A 21,526-nucleotide genomic window follows, 5' to 3' on the forward strand; every position below is an offset into this window, starting at 1 on the left:
ATTTTTCTAATATCTAGATTGTCTAATATTGTTCTCTTTTTTCCATATTAAAGTCTTTGCTTTGTGCATTGTTCGGTTATAGGTTCGAACAAATTTTCTCCTTAGACTATAAGTATGTCTTCTTTGTGTATTTAGAACTCAAAAATATAGCAAATGTTTTTGTCTAGTTTCAAGTAAATAATTAGCATAGGTATAACCTTTTTTTTAATTTACTTCTATTTCTCCCTTAAATGATCCATTCCTTTTTTCTCTCTCTTTGAAGGGATTATTCTTGATATACAACTCTTGTCTTGTCCTAAGAATCTTCATTTTTCCCTTAGTTTTACGTCTAAACCACTTGTGTCATCAACTCGTACTACTCATATGAACCTTTTTAGATCTATATTAAAAGGAGGGTGAACACAATGAGATTCCTCCAACTAAACTACCCACCATTAAACCATCAACTTTTGAAAGTAGCTTATTCCCATTATAAATCCTATGAGTAGTCCATTTAATCTTAATCCTCTCATTGGTTTTAAAGAGGTAAGAGAACTACTAATCATTATCATTTGCTAAATACATTAATTTCACTCATTCCTCCTCTTCTTTTCAATCCTTTATTTTGTCTCTCTTCACTATTGTTACTCTTAAAATTTACTTGGTTCTCTCTCATCCTAGTTGGAGAGTTAGTCTGATAAAATGAGGTGAATGCTCCGTGCAGATGGTCTCCTTTAGATGCCCATGTAAGAATGTATTCATTATGTCCAATTGGCGAATGTTCCATTTTGAAGAGAGGGATAGATCGATAACAAGATGAAGTATAATTGGTTTAACCACAAGGCTAAAATTTTTATCAGAGTCCACTTCGATGCTTGTATGAAACCCTTTACAACTAAACAAACTTTGAAATGATCAATATAATAACAATTTTTTATATACTTGACGTAATAAATACTTGTACCAAAACCCACCCTTTGCAAACAATCGGTCTTTGAAATGATTAATAAAACCATTTTTTAAATGCCGAGAAACAAACCTCATGTTTTATTATCATGAATGACTTGAAATTCCTTTTCATGAAACTTATCCAACAAAAATCCCTAAGAGCAATCTTCATGATCTTTAGTTTGCACAAAATGGGGGTCATGCACATAGGAAGATAGTGATGATGAAGTGACATCATTTTCAATGTAACTCTCTCCTAATTTCCTTGAGTTTGAACATTGTTTACATCATTTTACCCTTTCAAATTCATCAACTAATATTCCCGCCTCCTGGCTCCCAGTCATTGCCCCCCAACAAAGAAAAAAGTACAATTACAAGAAAAATATTGAAGAATCATTCAACCCTTCATGGAATACTAGTCTTGAGCCCAACGCCTACCTGTTGATTTTGCCTTGAGCTTTGGGGTCTTGCTTTTGTATTTTCTCGACTATTTTGTAAGGCAATTTGGAGAGCCGACTAACTACTAGTCAAGCTTGAAAATTCTTCAAATTAACTCACTATTTTATCCATGCATCATGTTTAATATTATAATCATCATCCCACAATTAAAATGGAATTTTGAGGGAGAAAAACATAATTTCATAGAAGACTCTAATGTGCTGCCCTAGTACAAGAGATCATTTCGAGATGGTTTTTGGTAGTCTGAAAAAATGTAGGGTTATTCGATTCAAAAATGGTTGTTGAAAATTAATTTTTAAAATTTAACCCTCCATTATTTTTTGATCTCATTTGGATAAAAATACCCTCATTATTGTCTTGTAAAAATAACTATATCTTTCAAAATCTACATATAAATACTTGAAATAGTAAATGATATTTATGTCAAAAATTGGTTACTTTTCAAGTAAAAACACAAGAAGAATTACATTAACAAGTTTGAGGATTATTTCATCTCTTTTAAATAATTAATTTATAAATAAATGTGACTATCCCATGTTAAATCTCAATTTACCAAGCTTTGCATTTTTATTTTTAGCATAATAACTTCTATTTCATCCATAATTTCACTTTAAATTACTAAGATTATGTTTGTTCTAATTTTGTACTACCTTAGTTTTTGTTTTCAACTTTAAAATATACAAAAATAATTTTAATAATTATGTTTGATAACATATTTTAATTATTTTATTTTAAAAAAATTAATGAAAATTCATGGAGAGAACCTTTTGAACTCCTTGTCATATACTAGACATATTTTCTTTTTCTTATTTTAAAGAACAAGAACAAAATTATAACAACAATACATAGTTAATATTTTATAAAAATAAAAATTTAATGTAAAATTTATTTACTTTTTCTATTTATAAACTTTTATCAAGATTTTGATGTCTTCCCATGGTATTGTCATACATTATTATGTCTATTAAATCCATTTGAAGTTGGGTAAATCAACTTAATAACTTAAAATAACTTAATGATTGAAAGACTTAATTTATATCAATTTCAAATCTTTGTTGTAAACATGTTTTAAATGTAAGTAAGAATATATTAATTATTTTAATTTAATAGTTATTTTTAATTTTAAGTTATAGTATTAAATTATTTTAACAAACTTATTTAATTTATTTAATAACTTAAATTAAGTTATTAAATCACTTTAAATCATTAAATTAATTTACCACACACATTTAAAATTAAAATAAATCACATGAAACACAAAGCTTTCTATAGTAATTTCCCCAACCATGTGGTTTAGAAATGGTAAAAAGCTATATTATATCCCACATGTAATTCTAACCTTTTTATTCTAAATTTACATTCTTAATTAGCTCCTAGAATTAATTCTCATTTTGCATAAGAAAAGTGGCCAATTAAAAACCATTTAGAAAAACTTTTCATTAATTCTTTTACTAAATTACAAATTTAGTCATACTTTTGGGTGTTTAGTAAAACATATTATTTAATGACTTAAGTTAATTTTAAGTTAAATTATTTTTAAGTCGTTAACTTAAAATTGATTACTTATTTTCTACTTTAAGCATTAAGATCATTTAGTAAAATTAACTTACAATTTATTTTAAGTTATCAAATTAATATATTTATCCTCATTAATTATAATTAATATTTATTATCATTATATTTAACTAATATTTATTTCATTCATCTTAAACAATAAATTTTTGTATTAAATATCCATATTTATAAATATATAAGATAACTTAAAAATATTTGTTATAAAAAATGAGTCATATCTATGGAGCCATAATGGTTAAATATACTCTCATTATATGTTAAAAAAATATTTAAAATTGAGAATAAGCTAGTTATTTTAACTTAATTCTTAAAGTTATTTTTAATTTAAATTATGATATTAAGTTATTTTACCAAATATGTTTAATCTACTTAATAACTTAAATTAAGTTATTAAATTATTTTAAATCATTAAATTGATTTACCAAACTAACACCAACAAATGAATTACGGGCTATAAAAAATAGTTTAGTGATGATAATTAAACAATGGTTTTCAAGAGACCACTACATGTATATACTATATAGGGTTGCTCTTATGAATGGAATAGACTAGTATAGTGGGGAAGAATATATGGAATAAGATATTTTTATATTAGTTAGACGAAATGATCAAACTTAGGGCCACAAGCATATAGTGTTATTTTAATCACAACTTGGTTAATCATGGGATATCAAAATTTGTACCTAATGTACTTGCTAGGAATCCTTTGGTAATGGCCAATATAAAATAATAATTATGAAAAAGTTGCACTAAATCATTAATAACAAGATTATTCTTCACCCTTGTGGACCTCATAATTTTCAATTTGAGGTACTTGCAGTACTAATTTGGCATCAAACTTAACTTGTCAAATTTTTTATTTTCTTAAATTTCATTTTTTTTAATTAATAACTTATATCGACTTTAAGTTAAACTATTCTTTAAGTTACTAATTTAAAATTTTACTTTAAGTATTAAGATTGTTTAATAATGTTAACTTGAATTTTTTTTTATCTAAATTATCAAATTGATATATTTATCCTCATTAATTTTAAGTAATAATTTTTGTTATCAAAGATGTAACGGACATTCGTTGGAAAATAAAAATAAAAAATAAAAAGAGAGAAAGAGATTTAAGATCCAAAATAAGTTAATAAATTTAAATTTATACTTAAATTTATTAATTGACTAAACATGCTTATCAACTTAATAACTTAAATTAAGTTATTAAGTGTTTGTTTAGATGCACTTCTTATTTTGTATTTTTTAAAATAGAAAATAATAGTAGCTCTTATATAAAATCCCAGAATTATTAGATTCTTACATTGAAAATGTAATCATTTTTTAAAAATTGAGATGTCAAAAAGTTTACTACCCTAAACTTTAAGGTTTTTAAAATAATTTTTAAGTACATAATATAAGTATATACTTTTTGTATAAATTTTTTTTACTTTTTATAGGGATGTTTCTATTGAAAAAAAAAAACAATAAATGCATCCAAATGAAGTTTATCTTATAATAAGTCATTAAAATTTACCAAATGCCCTCCAACTCTTTTCTCAAAGTACAAATCAAGTTATATTAAATAAGATCAACCAATTAATAGTAGGTGCCCGTGCCCCCTATCCCGAAAAGGCTAATTCTTGAAGACACATTACCCGGGAACAATTTTTTTTCAATTTTGCCCCCCTACCCTACGTTTTTTTTACTATGTCAACAGTGAGAGCAATAAATGAAATATGATATTATCATTAAGGCCACAAGCATATACTAATGATATTTTAATCACAACTTGATTCTACATGGAATATCAAAATTTGTACCTAATGTACTTGCTAGGAATCCTTTGCTAATAGCCATGCATAAAACAAAAATTATGAAAAAGTTGTACTAAATTATTAATATCTAGACTATACTTCAACCCTGTGGACCTCATATTCTTCAATTTGAGGTACCTAGAGTACTACTTTGGCAACAAGCTTAACTTGTCCAATTTTTTATTTTTCTAAATTTTATTTTTTATTTTATTTTTGGTTAAATTATTTCTCTATTAATTAATTTGGTAGGGCCTTATATAAGAATAATTTTATCAATTCTTCCCAAGGGACAGTGACAACTACCCTTACTAGATATTTTCTTTCATTTTCAAGTCCTACTTGTTCTATTTTGGACTTCAACTTAATTTAATTCAATTTTTAACTTAATTTTTTTAATTATCAGTTTGGTCTTTCACGGCCAAGTAGATCTAAAGGTGTTACTTTTTTTCATGTAAAATTAAATTATAAAAATTTAATCATTTAATTTATATGCTTTTTTTATAAGAAAAAAATAAATATATTTGTAGATGGATATTAAGATGTTGTTTGCTTTTTGAACTTTTTTGTTGAAAGCAATTTGCTTTACGATTTATAATTATTTGTTTTTTTTTTGTTTTTTACTTTTTATTAATTTTTTTACTTATTTCTTTAATTTTTTATTAAATATAAAAAGTAAAATATTTATTTTTTTCTTAACATTAAAATTAACATGTTTTTTTTTAATACCTAATATAAATAAAATATTAAAAACAAAACAAGCAACTTAATACTTAATATTTTAAGTACTATTGGATTGTGAAGTTTATATTAATTTTCTTGTGCTTTGCTAGGGATGTCGAAAGTCAAGCTACTTGATCAACTTGCGAGGATTGAAACGGGCAACACTCCATGAAAAAGTTTTTATGTGATGATTGATGAGTTTACCTTTATTATATATTTTAACCCTTCTATGTTTTAAAGTTTTATTTTTTAGAGAACACAACCATAATTGAAAGACTTTTTAAGAGTTTTATCATTGTACTCATTTTTTTTTATTAGTAAATTCTTGAACATTGGTGCACTTTGTGAATGTAGAGATTATATTAATTGTTGAACTAAGTTAAAAATCTCATATTTTTCTTTATTTTCTGTTTGTGTGTACGTGATTTGGTTAACAAACACTATTTAATTTTAAATTTTATCTAGAATTAAGTAAAAAAACAAATATTATCCTGATATTTCACATAAAATTTGATAATTCTTTTTTATTAATATTTACTCTTTTCATAAGATGAAGAGTAACTCACTTTTCTTTTGTAAGTTATAAATTTGATCTAAAAATTTAAATCATTAAATAATGGACTATACAATCTAATTTATAATTTGAATGACAAATTCAATTCAATGATAAGATGGGGAGAGATCTACAAGCATTAAGTGTGAGAAGGCATGGCATGGGAACCCACTTATGTTGTACCTATAGGTACATTGAGACCAACATTGCGACCAATGTACCCTAACCTCCAAACACCTCATATGCACTACCAATCCAACTATTGACTCAAATAATCAAAGTTTATGTTGGAAAAATCACCATGCTTATTTTGTATTGATATATAGCCCCACAAATTAAATAAAAGACTACCCTACTAGTAATAAATATTTTGCACACAGTTCCTTGGTACGGTCGGTGCCTTGTGTCACAAACCTAAAAAAATGTCGCTTGCTTGTTTGGTATGATCTCTAGACATAGAGGGATTAACATTTTGATCCATCCTTCATGGATATACATGTGATAAAAGGGAAATGAATTATAAAAGTAAAAGGAAAATTTTAGGTTATTGATGTTGGATTGTGAAGTTTAAATCAATTTTCTTGTACTTTGTTTGAAATGTCAATAGTCGAGCTACGTGATCAACTTATGGGAGTCGAAAGGGGCAGCATCCTTGGAGAATTTTTTTTTTATATGGTGAATGACGAGTTTGCTCTTATTGTATATATGTAACCATTTTATATTTTAGGGTTTGGCTTTTTAGCGAGTGCGATCGAGAGGTTTTTTTTAGAGCTTCACCATTGTACTTCTTTGTTTTTCCTTTTATTAGTGAATTGTTGAGTGTTGGTACACTTCATGGACGTAACGATTACATTGATCGTTGAACCATGTAAAAAATTTTGTGTTCTTTATTTTTTGTTTATGTATATGGGTGATTTGGTTAACAATGAAAACTAAAAATCGAAATTACATATATAGTTAAAAAAAAAAAAAGTTTACTATATATATACTATTTAAGAAACTTCTCATATTAATTGATGTGGGATCTCATTCTGTGAGTTTGCTGTCAAAGTAGGTTTTCTTGAAAGAAAAAAAAATATCAATCTAGATTTGTTTTTATAGCATTTACCAAAGTAGTACGTCCATGCCACACCAGTATCTATACATTATATTTCTTTTATATTCTTTCATGACAAAATCATAGTTGATGACTGTGGTTTTAACTTTAAGATAAACCACAATTGTTGTCGGCTTAATCTTAAAGCTAAAACCACAGTCACTAATTATGATTTCATCATGAAAAAATAATATAATAAAAGTCGATGTAGCTAAAAGATTGGTTTAGTAAATATTTGGAAAACTAACCTATAAATAAAATTCATTTTTAAAAAGTGATTACTTTTCTGACAAACTCTCTCATTCTTTAATTCTATGTTTTAAATATGAGGATTAACATTATTAAGAAAAATTATTAGTCGTATCAAAATTATTTTATGAATCTTACTTTCGTTCGTCTAAAAAATAAAGCATCATGTCTTTTCTCTTTACCACGTACTCCCATGGTTTTCACCTATGGTTTTTTAACCCTACTCTTCACTTGATTGAGATTGAAATGAACCCTCTAAAGTCTACATATGCTACAATTCAATCTCATTTAACAAATGGAAGCTATCATAATCATGGGATTTTGTCTCGATTTTACCATAGATCTTGCTTTGTATTCTAGTCATGGCCCCTAATAAAGAAAGTAATACAACCATGGGAAAGGTTAAAGAATCATTCAATCATTCATATAAAATTAGTCTTGATATGAACTTTGAAGCCAGTGCAAAATTTTTCAAAGGGCTTTGTGGTATCCAAAGAAATTGTTTGGTTTTGGCTTCAGTTTTGGGGTCATGCTTTCGTATTTTGTTGACCATTTGTACGGCAACTCCCAAAGCCAACTGACTAATAGTCAAGCTTGAAACCTTTTTTATTAGTATGCTATTATCTATACATCATGTTTAATAGTATGATCTCTTCATTAATTTACCTAAAGAGAAAACTCATACCCTAGTATGTTTAAGAAAAAATTTATAGACCTGCCAAGTCTTTAATGGTCCTAATCTTAGTATGGTTTAAAATCTTGATAGACTTAAGATGTTTTAGTATCAGTTTTCCCGATATTTTGTTTGAATATAAGAACTTAAAAAATTTATTTTTATTTTTAAAGTTAAAAAAAGGTAAGATTTATGTAATATTTTTAAAAATTATTTCCATAAAAATGAGTTTTTTTAAAATTAATTATTACATTCAATATAAGTCTCTAGGAATATTTATATCTTTTACAATATAATATAAAAATTATATCAAATGAAGACTTGTGAAAGTCCCAAAAAAATTATTAACCTATGAAGTCAATATGGAATTTATTCTAAAATTGATTTTCCTAGCTTCTTCATCATAGAAAAAACCACGAAGACTTTGACCAAAGATCAATAAATAAACATTTTGATTGAGAAAAACGTTCTTTCCATAAAATTATATAAGTCCATATAAATTTTTTTTTTTTTTTTTTTTTTTGTAACTTCGTTTTATAAACTTCAAAAAAAGTTTTCAAATTTTTTATAAGAGTCAGTCTGGCAATGTTTTTACAAAATATTTTTAGTATAAAAAACGCTTTTGAAGAAAAGTCTAATAAGAATATATTATTGAAAAATTAAAAATTATTTATAATTTCTTAAAAAATATTTTATTAGTAATTCTCGTAAAAATACTTTTTTAAAAAATTATTTTTATTAAAACTACTTAGAATAGAAACACGGTCAAATGCGTCTGTAGGAAGAAGGAGAGTTGTTGCCATTGACTTTGGCCATTCTCCGAAAAATCCCTTCTACGGTATGGAAACCGTCACTAACATTACCTACCACCTTCCATTTGTTTTCCAATAAAGACTTCCATGCCCAGCCAAAAAACAAAAAAATGAAAGCTAAAAACCAAGGTCGATTCAGAAGGGTTCCAAACAAACCCTTAGACAAAATTATTGAATGAGAAACCCTAGCTAGCCCTGGTTTTGAGAGTCATTATCAGGAGACCCGCCTCCATTCAAAATCTACTCTCAAGTTGAGAATATTGAAGGTCCCCACGAAATACAACAGGCCTTTCCTAGCAGTCCAAGAATTGTACAGTGATGAATATGAATAGACTACAAAGAGAGCTTGTACGTACTTGTGAATTTTCATGTCTTCTTCCTTTTCTAATTTCCAAATCCTGCATGTGCCTCATTAATTTTCTTCCTTTGTTTGTTGGCTCCTTAGAGACAGGTAATCCAACAATCATGTGTAAAAGATCTTGGGTTTTCAACTTCATTGTGGAACCCATTTTTTTGGACTTTCCCAATTACTTTTTTACAAATGCAATGATTTCCTTTTTCCAAGGCAAAAAAAAAAAAAAAATTAAGAGAATTATGGCTCGTTGAATCCGGAAGGACTTTATCAACTTCATTGCCTATAAGGGTTTAGCAATATTATATGTATTTCCCGCTTTATTTTCTAATATGATATTGACCTTCTTCCATAATGATTTGATTAAATATATGTATATTGGCCACCATCTACCATCAACTTGCGTGTAGTTTACTTATATCATCACATGCTGAAATTAGTAAAAAAAAAAAAAAAAACTTAATTTAATTATCAATTCTAGAAACCGATGAGACAAATTAACTTGGACTATTACGATTAGTTTTGAATTCAAACTATTGATGCATAAGTTCAAGAGTTATAAAAACCCAAAGATACCTTGAATCTTCTTTTTGTGTTTTTTGTTTTATTTATAAATATTGTTCATTTTGAGTTAGACAAACCCCCGTGACTTTAAGATGTTCTTATACGATTAAGAGAAATACATTATATATATAGTACTAAAATTTTTTTATCTTAACCCATGGGAGACATGACAATATAAATATATTTTCTAACAAATGGGAGTACATAACGAATAGAAGTTTCCACGCATGGTTCGATAAATTTTGGGGTTCTTGTTTTTTCTTTTGGTTTTATTGGATTCTAGAGGAAATAAATATGAAAATTATAAGAAAATAATTCTTTTTTTGGTTTAGGGGAAAAAGATAAAAATCATTGAACGAGAAGAGTAATTTTTCAAACTTCCATCAATTTGATTTAAATAAAATGAGAAGTATTCTCTTTCAACATTTGTCCTCCACTTTTCCTTAATTTTTTTCTCATATTTTTATTTTACAATTTTCAAATAGGAAAAAAAAATCATTTTTCTTAGCATTATTTTTTTTTCTAGTACCTACTTTTCAAAAACCGAAATAGAAATATGATACATTAATAGATGGTTTAAGACAACGATTACAAACCCTTATTACATATTAAATGTCAAAAATCAAAAGAAAAGAAAAAGTATGATCGAAAAAGAAAGATAAACAAAAATACATTAAGGTAGTTTGGTTTTTAGTCACCTAGATGTTTGTTGATAGGAAGCTCTAGTGACATCTAGGTTTATTAAACTAATTGTTTGTTCAAAGTATGACTTTAAAAGGCCTAAATGGTAAATAATTTTGGAAACTTCTTCATGACTTTGAACCAGTGGATTCAAATTTGGTTTGTGATGACAGAAAAGACTATAGATTAAGATGGGAGACAATTTGTGATGCACTCACTGACTAACACCATCCATAGAGTCCTTGATTGAGATACCAAACAGCTGGAATCTGATCTTTCAAAGAGAGAAATGGCTTCATCCTTAACTTTTAGTGGGAAAAAATATATATAAATAAATAAATAATTGTAACAATTACTTATAAGAACCACAAAAGTCTCCTTAAAAATTTTGTTATTTTTCAAGTAAAAAAAATATATATAAAATTGAAAATTTGAACTATAATAAATGTTAAGTATATGTACACTTCATGCTTCCATTTTATTTCTTTCATTAGGAGTTATTTGCTCATAATCAAGGACAGAGCCAAAAATGTAGGACTGGGGGCAAAGGAGAAAAAATTTGTTTCCTGAGAGGCAATGTGATATCAAGGTGTAAATTTGGATTAATGTTAAGGCCTTTTCCCTAGACATTTGCTCCCTCCAGGCACATGCTAGCTCCACTGGTGTTCATAATGAATGTTAGTGGCATTTGTTTTTATTTTTATTAAATAACTTTCATCTCTTGATCTTTAAATTAAGGTTAGTTTCATTGATTGCGGTTATTTGTTATTCAATACTTGAGCTTATATTAAGTCATTAGGTTATCAAGGTCTAGAAAATATCTATTTGAAAAATATATTTCTAATAAACATGGACATTTCATTTTCACTAAACACTATAAATTTTAAACATATTCCATGAATTCATAGGTTAGGACTCGTGTTTCGAGGAAAAATAATGTATTTGAAAAAAAAAATTATAAATTAAATCTTCTATCAAATTAATTCTCAAATTAATGATCTCATCCACTTGGAGTTAGTAGTTACGGTTTAAAAAAAAAAATTAGACATAAAATCATAGTTGATGACGAAACTTTAAATTTAACTTAAAATCATAATCATTAGACTTAAACGATAATTTTAACCATTTTTAAACAAATTTAAATCCATAGTTACCAAATACAATTTTCTAACTACCCACATAAATAAGACGTGTTAATCTGAAAATTATTTTGATAATAAAATTATTCTGTAAAATTTTTGTTTTAAAGAAATCAATTTTGCTCAAACTCTTGGGGCACTCTTTCTTTAAAATAGAAAAGCAAGTTGCAACAACCATTTAAGGTATTTAAATTATGTTTTGAATGCCATAAAGCCCCTTAATTGAGGTATGAATGATTTATCTAATATCATAAATGTCTCTCTAATATTTTTATACGTCTAAGCTTTATTTTGGTAGATAAAACAACTTCATTAATTTTATTTTATTTATTTATTTATTTTTTTGAGACATTGTATTTTAGGTTTGATAAGCCTTAAAAAAATGAATTCATGAACAAGATACATGTTATGATTCAAATTCAATCAGCTTGACATAAATTGTTAATCACGCTTTTGAGTAAATTGATAGCTTAATATGATATTAGAGTTTTATATCAATAAATTTTATTGTATATTTATTTATTTATTTTTGGTCAAATTGACCATTTAACATGAATGTACGGTATTTGAAAATTATTTTTATAATATTAATCTAACAATTTTTTTAATAAGTATCACGTTTAAATCATGGGAATTAAACATACAAGGGAATCACTATATTCACATTAGATGACCAACCTATTGGATGGAATAATTAATTGAGAATGTGTAAGGCCCAATTTGGTACTTGTTTTCGAAAACAATTCTAAAAAATAATTTTTGAAAAACTACTATGTAATATTTTATAAAACAAAAATCTGTTTGGATACCTGAAATATTTTTAACTTGTTTTTAATAATTTTAAATATATTTTAAAAATAATTTTTATTTTCGATACTTTATTTTAAATCATTTTACATGCTTGTATTATTATTTTTTTAAATGGCTCTCAGCAAACAAGGGAAAACAAATGAAAATTAAAATATGTTTTCTAAAAATATCATGATTTATATTCTTAAAAACATAAAATAGAAAATACTTTTTAATTGTCAAACATTTTTAAAAAAAAAAACTGTTCTAATTAATAATTACCAAACAAACTCTCAACCTCCCCTCTCACCCTTTAAGGAAAACGTGATTAACATTAAATGTAAAAGTCAATTAATTGGAAACTATGTCAAATCAACTCAATTCCATCCTAATTTGGATTGGTTGATGTCATTTTGTACACAACATAAGTTCTTTTAATTCAAGAATGACAACTCACACTAGCCCAATTTTCAAAAGAGATACAATTCTTTCCAAATGAACATTTAATAGTTCGTAATTCATTAAATTGAGCATTTGAAATTATACACCATTTGTAAATATGTCTAAATAGGATTCTTAAAGGTGAATTTTATACTTTTGGATATATATATATATATATATATATATATAATGTTTTGAAATTTATTTAAATACGAGAGAATAAAAATATATTTTGATCATTAACTTTCAAAATTACCAATTAAAGTTAGCAAACTATGGATTTTTTTATCGTTATTTAAGTTTCATATGTTAATCTATAAATAGTCTGTCTCAATTGATTAAAGATAGCTAATGAAATTCTTTATTTATTGTGTTTATAGTGGTTTTTCCTTATCATTTTTCCCTTCCTCTTCTCATACCCTTTCCTAAATTCACGTCTTATATATTTAAGAAGTAATTTTTTCGTATAATTAAAATTTAAAATATAAATATTTTTTTCCTATTAAAATATAGTATTCAAATATAAAATCAACTGCATTGTGAAAAAATACCCCAAACAAGTCATAAATATCCATTAAGAGAATTCCATATGAAAGTATCATGCAATGGATCCATCATGAAGGTGACTAAATAGTTTTGATTTGGTAAGTATGATGCATGTCACATGCCACTAGTTTATAGAATTTGGCTAATTTTGGTATATTGGGTCTTTGATTTTATGGTCCACCTACCTATGGGTTACTAGCTACATAAAAACTTTTTCATCATCACCAAGGTAATGTTGTACTTTTTTTTGTGGAGCTTTTAAGAGGTATTAATTAAAGATTTTAAAGCCAAAATAGTGTTTTTTAAGAAAAAAAAAATAGATATATAACCCACCCAAAATATTAACTAAACTATTACTTTCTAACCCAGGATCATCCACATGATTTTTTAGTGTCAAATATCATTAAAATTATCCTAAAAACCTAAAAACTATGGGCGATAACTGTGATTTTTAAAATATCCTTAAAATTGTAGTTTTAAATTTTTTCTTAAAAATTGTGGTTTTAAAAGTATTTATAAAATTATCCTAAAAATCTTAAAACCATGGTAACTTTAAAATTTTCTTAAAATCACGCTCTACAATAGTGATTTTAAAATTTTCCTTAAAACCACAGTCATATAATTATGGTTTTAAAAATATTCTTAAAATTATCATAAAAACATTAAAATCATGATTAATAATTATGGTTTTAAAATTTTTCTTAAAATCATAATGCAACTGTGATATAAAAATATCTTTAAAATTATCCTAAAAATTTTAGTCAACAACTTGTTTTAAATATTTTTTTGTGGATTATGGTTTTACTATGAGGATAAAAAAGTGGGATTAGAATGAAGTGTAACAAAATGATAATTAATGACTATGATTTTACGAGGAAAGCATGTCAACTTCGTTTTGTATAATATGATACCATTATGTCAATTTTTTAAAAAGAAGTATTATTTCCCTTAAATTTTTTTAATAGTGTTATTTTAGCCACAAGCTCATTAATCACAAGTATTCGTAATTTTTTTAGGAGCTTTTAATCATTAATTTTTGCACAAAATTATATTTTTAAGGTTTAATTCATAAATATTGAATTTAATTACATAAAAATAATAAATATTTCCGTTTCTAGTTCTTGTGCCATTAAAAGCAAAAAGTTAAACATTGTCAGGTGCAAAAAATTACCTTTCCAGCCAATTATTTAAGGGAGTATGTAAAAAATAGTATTATTTTAAATATTTTTAATTTGGTTAAAAATAATTAATTTTTTATTTTATTTATTACAAAATAATAAGAAAATTACCATCGATAAAAGTTGGGCTCATAAAAATACTATGAGTTTATTTGGAAGCGTTTTTAAAAATAATGTTCGAGAAAATGGTTTTCTGATGTTTTATAGAAAAAAGTATATTTGAAAATTTAAAATATTCTTAATCCCTTTTTTTTATTTTTAAATATTTTTTAAAAGTAATTTTTTATGGAGCCCTTTATTTTTAATTATTTTAATAATTGTACAATTTACAATTATTATTTAAAATAACTTGTTGAAAGCAAAGAAAATAACTTTAAATAATTAACTCTTTCAAAAAATCAATTATGTTTTTAATTTTGAAAAATAGTTTTTTTTTTTTAAAAAAAATTAAACAGTTCCCAACACATGCTTCATGCTTCATGCCTCCAAACTCATTTAATTGCCAAAAAGTAATCCAATTCTAAAATATTTTTAAATCAATAAATAAAGAAGAATTTATTTCATTTGATTAATACTTACAATGTTATATGAAAAATATAGTAGTAGTAAAAAATAAAAGTAGTAATTGGTGTAACATCATCCTAAAATTATTAAATAAATTTTACCATACTCAAGGCAGATCCCCTGCATGCCCAATGTGGCATATGCCCCTCTGAAATTAAAAAGAAAAAAAGAAAAAATGTCCTCAAAGGACCCCTTCTGAAGGAGAATTTCTTTATTATTAATAAATTATAATATATTTTGTTCAATTTTTGTCCCCACCCTCGACCCTCGAAATAAGGACTTATATGTTGTCCCTCAAGTCATTTATTGACTCCGTCACCAACTAGACTAAAGAAAATGAACGTCTTTAAATTAAGTTTATTTTCTTTGATTGGCCTCCAAAATTTAAATTTCTCGATGTACAATAAACCGTAGAGTATTTGTTCAATATCACTATAATAAATATTTAAAATTGCATAATTACCTTTATTTTGCACTTTGTTAACTCAAATACAAATTAAAATTTTCAAAAATTCAAATTTATTTCGAGTTTGTAGATGTAGACTAATTAAATAAATTTATTAAAGAGATTAAATACAAACAAATAATTTTAGTCATGACCAATTCTAAATCTTGTAGTAGAAAGTACAAAACTTGTACATTCCAAATTCAACCCATTTGAGCTATCTTACATATTTGAGTTTGACCTCCATGAAGTCAAAATATGCCCAATTTTTGGACCAAGAAAATACATTGATACCAAATTCAAACTTTGGTTTATACCCATTGGGAATGCGGAATTATAAGGTATCCTTTGATTTTAATTTATTTTAAAAAATATCTTAATTATATTTTTAATGAAATGAAAATTTTAAATCCCGAGCCCAACTCAACCCGAGTCAACTCGACTCAGAATGATGTAAGGATGATGGGATAAGGATGGTTTTGTAACGTATTGATTAGAGCATGAATGTCATGTGGACCCATAGCTTGTAAAAATTGTAATTTGATTAGTTCTATACAATATTGCAGGCCTAATGGAGGGTCTTTCTTCATATATAGGAAGGGAAACAGAGAGGGAGAGGGAGAGGGAGAGAGAGGGAAAAAAACATCTAAATTTCTTCATATATAGGAAGGAAAAGAGAAGAAAAAACTACTCGATTTCTCTCTATCTCTCCCCTTTGTCATGTTGTGCTGTTGGGTGGGTGGCTTCTGTATGTATTCCCCCATAAAAAATGTGGCCCTGTAAAAGCCTTCTCCTTTAAATCAACTCAACTCTTTCTGTCTTTCGGATGAATAATTCATCATTTCTTATACCGCTCTCACTTTTCTCTTTATAAAAAGGATTAGTACTACTTTTGTGTGGTACAGATCGTGGCTATACCAGCTCCAAAGGTGTCAGAAAGGAGGAAGAAGAAAAGGTTTAAGAGGGAGGGAGGAACACCAATCATAAGGGAGAAAAAGGAGAGAGCAAAAATTAAAATTGGAGAATGAATGGTGTAATAAATCTTGAAGCAGATGATTACTCTGAGTTTGTGGAAGTTGATCCCACTGGAAGATATGGCAGAGTACTCAAACTTCTCTCTCAGTTTCTATCTCTTTGGCTTTCTCTGTTTTTCTTGGCTTCTGATTTGGGTTCTGATTCCTGGGTTCCATTTTTCTTTTGGTTGTTTGGCTGCAGTACAATGAAATACTTGGAAAGGGAGCTTCAAAGACAGTGTACGGATTGAGCTTTATGTTTTGCAGTGATTTTTTTTATGCCTGTCTATTTCAGATACCTGCTAATTTTGGGTTTTTTTCTGCGGTGTCTCGATTTTTTTTTCTTTTTTTCTTTGTTTTTTAAAATTTTTTTGGATATACCCATTTCAGATTTCTTCAAAATTTGAGCTTTGTGGGTCTTCAAAAAGACTTTTTCCAAATGGGTTTTTGGTGGATTTGTGATTGACTGGTTGTTTTTTTATGCTTGATCGGTGCAGTTACAGAGCATTCGATGAGTATGAAGGCATTGAAGTTGCTTGGAACCAGGTCAAGCTTTATGATTTCCTGCAAAGCCCTGAAGATCTTGAGAGGCTCTACTGTGAAATTCATCTCCTTAAAACAATGAAACACAATAACATTATGAAGTTCTATACTTCTTGGGTTGATACTGCTAATAGGAACATCAATTTTGTCACTGAGATGTTCACTTCTGGGACTCTCAGGCAGTAAGTATCCTCAAGCTCGAATTTTCTGGTCATTTTAGTATGTGGGTCGTTGAGATTTTTTACCGGTTTAAATGGGTTTTCTTGCTTTTCTATGTTTGATCATGATAGGTATAGGCAAAAGCACAAGAGAGTTAACATTAGAGCAGTGAAGCATTGGTGCAGACAGATCTTGAGAGGGCTTCTCTACCTCCATAGCCATGACCCACCTGTGATTCACAGAGATCTCAAGTGTGACAATATTTTTGTAAATGGCAACCAAGGAGAAGTTAAGATTGGTGATCTAGGGCTTGCTGCAATTCTCCGAAAATCACATGCTGCTCACTGTGTTGGTATGTTTAATTGATCCAAACCCCATGAAATTTCTTCACAGATCACTATACCCACAACTGAAAATTAGTTGAATTTAGTAAGGGAAGGTGATTGGTTTCATCTTAAATGGTTTTGGGTCCTGTTTTTGATCAGGGACACCTGAGTTCATGGCACCAGAAGTGTATGAAGAGGAGTACAATGAATTAGTGGACATTTACTCTTTTGGTATGTGCATCTTGGAAATGGTCACTTTTGAATATCCATATAGTGAATGTACTCATCCTGCTCAGATCTACAAAAAGGTTATCTCGGTTAGTACTCACTCCCTATATCTTTCACTTGTTCTCTCCATTTGTTTGCTTTGTCTCTATGTCTCCACATTGACATGCCTTGTTGCTTTAGGGGAAAAAACCAGATGCTTTATATAAAGTGAAGGATCCGGAAGTGCGAGAATTTGTTGAGAAATGCTTGGCTTCTGTGTCTCTGAGGCTCTCCGCTAGAGAGCTTTTGCAGGATCCTTTTCTCCGAATAGATGATTGTGAATCCGACTTGAGACCAATAGAGTGCAGGAGAGAACCTGATGATATGGTTCCTCTCTTAAGACTACCTTTTCTTGAATACCATCATAGTAACAGCTCTTTCAGTAATGGATACTCCAATGCTGTCGATTTTGACGCCCATAATGGATGGGGGTATCAACCACTTGAGATGGAACCAACTGGGATTGAGCTTTTTGAGTACCAGGAAGACGAGCATCCTGCAAATGTGGACATAAGCATCAAAGGGAAGAGGCGGGAAGATGATGGCATCTTTCTAAGACTCAGGATTGCAGATAAAGAAGGTCAAAAGATCATCTCCTTTTGCCTTTTTTTTTTTTGTTGTTATTGTTTGATTTTCCTTCCTCAAATGAAGCATGGAACTCTCTCTTTGCAGACCACATTCGTAACATCTATTTCCCATTCGACATTGAGATGGATACAGCATTGAGCGTTGCAACTGAAATGGTTGCTGAACTGGATATTACAGACCAAGACGTGACTAAAATAGCAGATATGATTGATGGGGAGATAGCATCCTTGGTCCCTGAATGGAAGCCAGGGCCAGGAATAGAAGAAACTCCCTGCTTTGCAACCTTAAACTTGTGTCACAATTGTGTTTCCAACCATACATCTAGTGGTTCCCTCATGGATATTCTAGCTAACAATCCAGGCGCCAAGAACTTGCAAATGTTCCAGTGTTCAAATGGATGTGCAGCAATGCATGGCCGGTTTGAGGAAATCACTTACCAAGTTGATGGGGCTGACCATCACATACCAGAGGGTCAATCAGAAGAATTGCATTGTACAGAAATTTGGGATAAGCATGAAAGTCGCGAACTTAGCTCGGTAAGCTCTGGAGAGAGCCCTTCTGATGAAGAATACGAAAAAATAAACCATTCGATCATTAAGGATGAAAGAGGATCAGGAACTGGAAATGTTGTTGCGTCCAATGTGAAAAATTCTATCAGTCATTTACGTAATCCTAGCTCTTCCTCGGCAATTCCTTCAATGTCTTGTGCCCTCTCAGATGATTATGAGAACGAAATTCAGCAGGTATTGAGGTGGCTGAAAGCTAAGCATCAAATGGAAATGAGAGGACTTAGAGATCTACAGTTAGGATTTGCATCAAAGCCTTCAAGTTTGGATAACAGACAACTCAAACCTGACAATGAGGGTCTTTTCTCAACACTCTCAAACACATCACAAGGACACAACAATGGGCTATTCCTGAAATCTTCTGCCTATGACAAGCATTTTACTTCTAATTGTGCTACTCAAGTCAACAAGTGCAGCCCCGATTTGGTAACCCACGGGGCCCGAAATTGTGAGGCGAACAAGGGGTCCCGAAGTTCAGAGGACATGGTCCATGTGGTTACTGCCAAGAGTTTCTACACTGCAGGCTCATTGCTTCCGTGCCCAATTCATAGGACAATGTCCCTACCAGTTGATGCTGTTGATATATAAATCTGTAAGGCACCTTTTCATTCTTTTACAAAATTTCATACTCAGAGGTTGTATAATTATCAATCTTCACCCCCCTTTTTGGCTCTATTCAATATCAAATCCTCCTTCCTGATGTTTTCTTTTCCCTCTCTCCAAAGTTCCATTAACAGGCCACAGAACTGTGAATCTCCATTCTCCTCACCTTGCTATCATGCAACTGCCCCTCTTCTTGGTCCTCCCCTCTCAGTTAATGAGAAAAAAAAAAAAAAAATAGGTGTCAGTAATTATGAGGAAAGATGTAAGAATGGGTTCTTGTGGGGTCTCCAAGTGTAATGACTTGGTTGTGAGTTTGAGTCCATGTGCAATGCCCATTTACCTCAGAAGTTAGAACTACCACACTAGAGCATCTAAAAGCCTAATCCATTGGGTAACATTTAATGTGTTAAACAGTGTGTGAGAGAGGGAGAGAGTTATTACTCTTTTAAGACACTCAGTTCTGTACCCATTGGGCGGCCATTGGATGTATATATGAATGTGTAGGGAGAGTTTCAAACTTTTAATATTGTTTGGAGACTGAGTTGCAGCTCTGCGGATGCCAGTGATGAAGTGAATTATTTGGTTAGTCAGTCATAGCTGGCCAATGAGAGGTTTTCTCTGAAATATCAGTCAGTCTTTTGCAGGGCCCCATCACTTGATGGCAATTATTATAGGTCCATATGGAGGGGTTAGCCAAATGGTGTGAAGAGTTTCAATTAATGGGCAATGGCCCCACACTGCAAACTGTACTCAATTGGGTGTGCTTGAGACAGATGGATCATATCCAAAAAAAAAAAAAAGGGAAAATTGCCAAGGGTGAATCACTTTATAATTTAATAATTGTGTTCAAAAGATGACAACTATTTGGAAGCTGATTTGCATGGTCAAACATAAACACCCCATCAAACCCATGTTGCAATAAAGAAAGGGAGGAAAATCCTTGGTGATGCAAAGGTTGAGTCATGAGTCATGAAGCATCAAGAAATTTCCATGCTTGTGAGGATATCAACATGGAAAGTAGCATGTATGGTTCCAAAATTCACCAACCCCATGGAAGATATTTTACATATTCGAATGTATTTATTCATACCCATGTGGAATTAATTGAAAATTAAATTGGGAATACATTAAATAGGTATGGGATTACGTTTTCTTAAACTTTTTTTTTTTTTGTCAAATTTTTTTATAACATATAATACATAAATACTCTTAATTTTTTTTAGTAGAATATGATTACAGCATCATCGTCGATGATAAGGATTGTCATTAATGGGAGATCTACTTGTTTAAGCACAGAAGCCATTGCTGATAAGCATTGTTGTTGAAGCTGATATTTAAATATGGTGGTGGGGGTGTGGAGAGTGAATGGGCAAATGGGTTAGAAAGAGAGAGGTCACTTTTGAATGATTGAGAAGCTTTTTCATGTTATTAATCTTTCAACAGCTGAATAATTGTGAACATGATGATATGAAGTGAAGTTTGCTTTGTTTTTATAACTTTGTGCATATTACCTCAAACTGCCCATCAAAAGAGATATGGTTGGGTCAAGAAAAATTAAAGTGTCCTTCACTCAAACCCTCAACACATATTCCTTTTGAATTGCTTTCTGGAAAGGGTAGGCAACTCACACCGCCCACACGTATTGAATCCAACATAAAAAAAGCATGAAAAGTTAAAAAAGTTTCTAATTCCACCAAGCAAACATAAAAATCTTAACTATTAAAGTTCCATTTTGATTTTGACATCTTCTACTTTTTGCCAGAAACCCTCTTTGAGCTCTTTGAATCAGGACCCACCCAAAAGCAATAGAAAGGTCCATTCTTTGAGAGTTTGGAAGGTTAACATTTTTTTTTGGGAGAGCTGGAAACTGTTCCAAATCTGGAAATTAGGATGCCTTTGGGT

At 29.1% G+C, this 21,526-nt stretch overlaps 1 protein-coding gene across 1 annotated transcript; it reads left to right on the top strand.

The window, feature by feature from the left end:
- Positions 1-16,190: 16,190 nt before the first annotated feature.
- LOC117930784 (probable serine/threonine-protein kinase WNK9) lies at positions 16,191-19,732 on the top strand. Its single transcript, XM_034851513.1, has 7 exons — positions 16,191-16,661; positions 16,775-16,812; positions 17,070-17,297; positions 17,406-17,626; positions 17,760-17,917; positions 18,009-18,447; positions 18,540-19,732. Exons 1-7 carry the CDS (start codon positions 16,584-16,586, stop codon positions 19,607-19,609), a joined length of 2,232 nt encoding a protein of 743 aa, XP_034707404.1. The 5' UTR covers positions 16,191-16,583; the 3' UTR covers positions 19,610-19,732.
- Positions 19,733-21,526: the final 1,794 nt, after the last annotated feature.

The sequence above is a fragment of the Vitis riparia genome, chromosome 14 (assembly GCF_004353265.1).
Source record: "Vitis riparia cultivar Riparia Gloire de Montpellier isolate 1030 chromosome 14, EGFV_Vit.rip_1.0, whole genome shotgun sequence".
Taxonomy (NCBI): domain Eukaryota; kingdom Viridiplantae; phylum Streptophyta; class Magnoliopsida; order Vitales; family Vitaceae; genus Vitis; species Vitis riparia.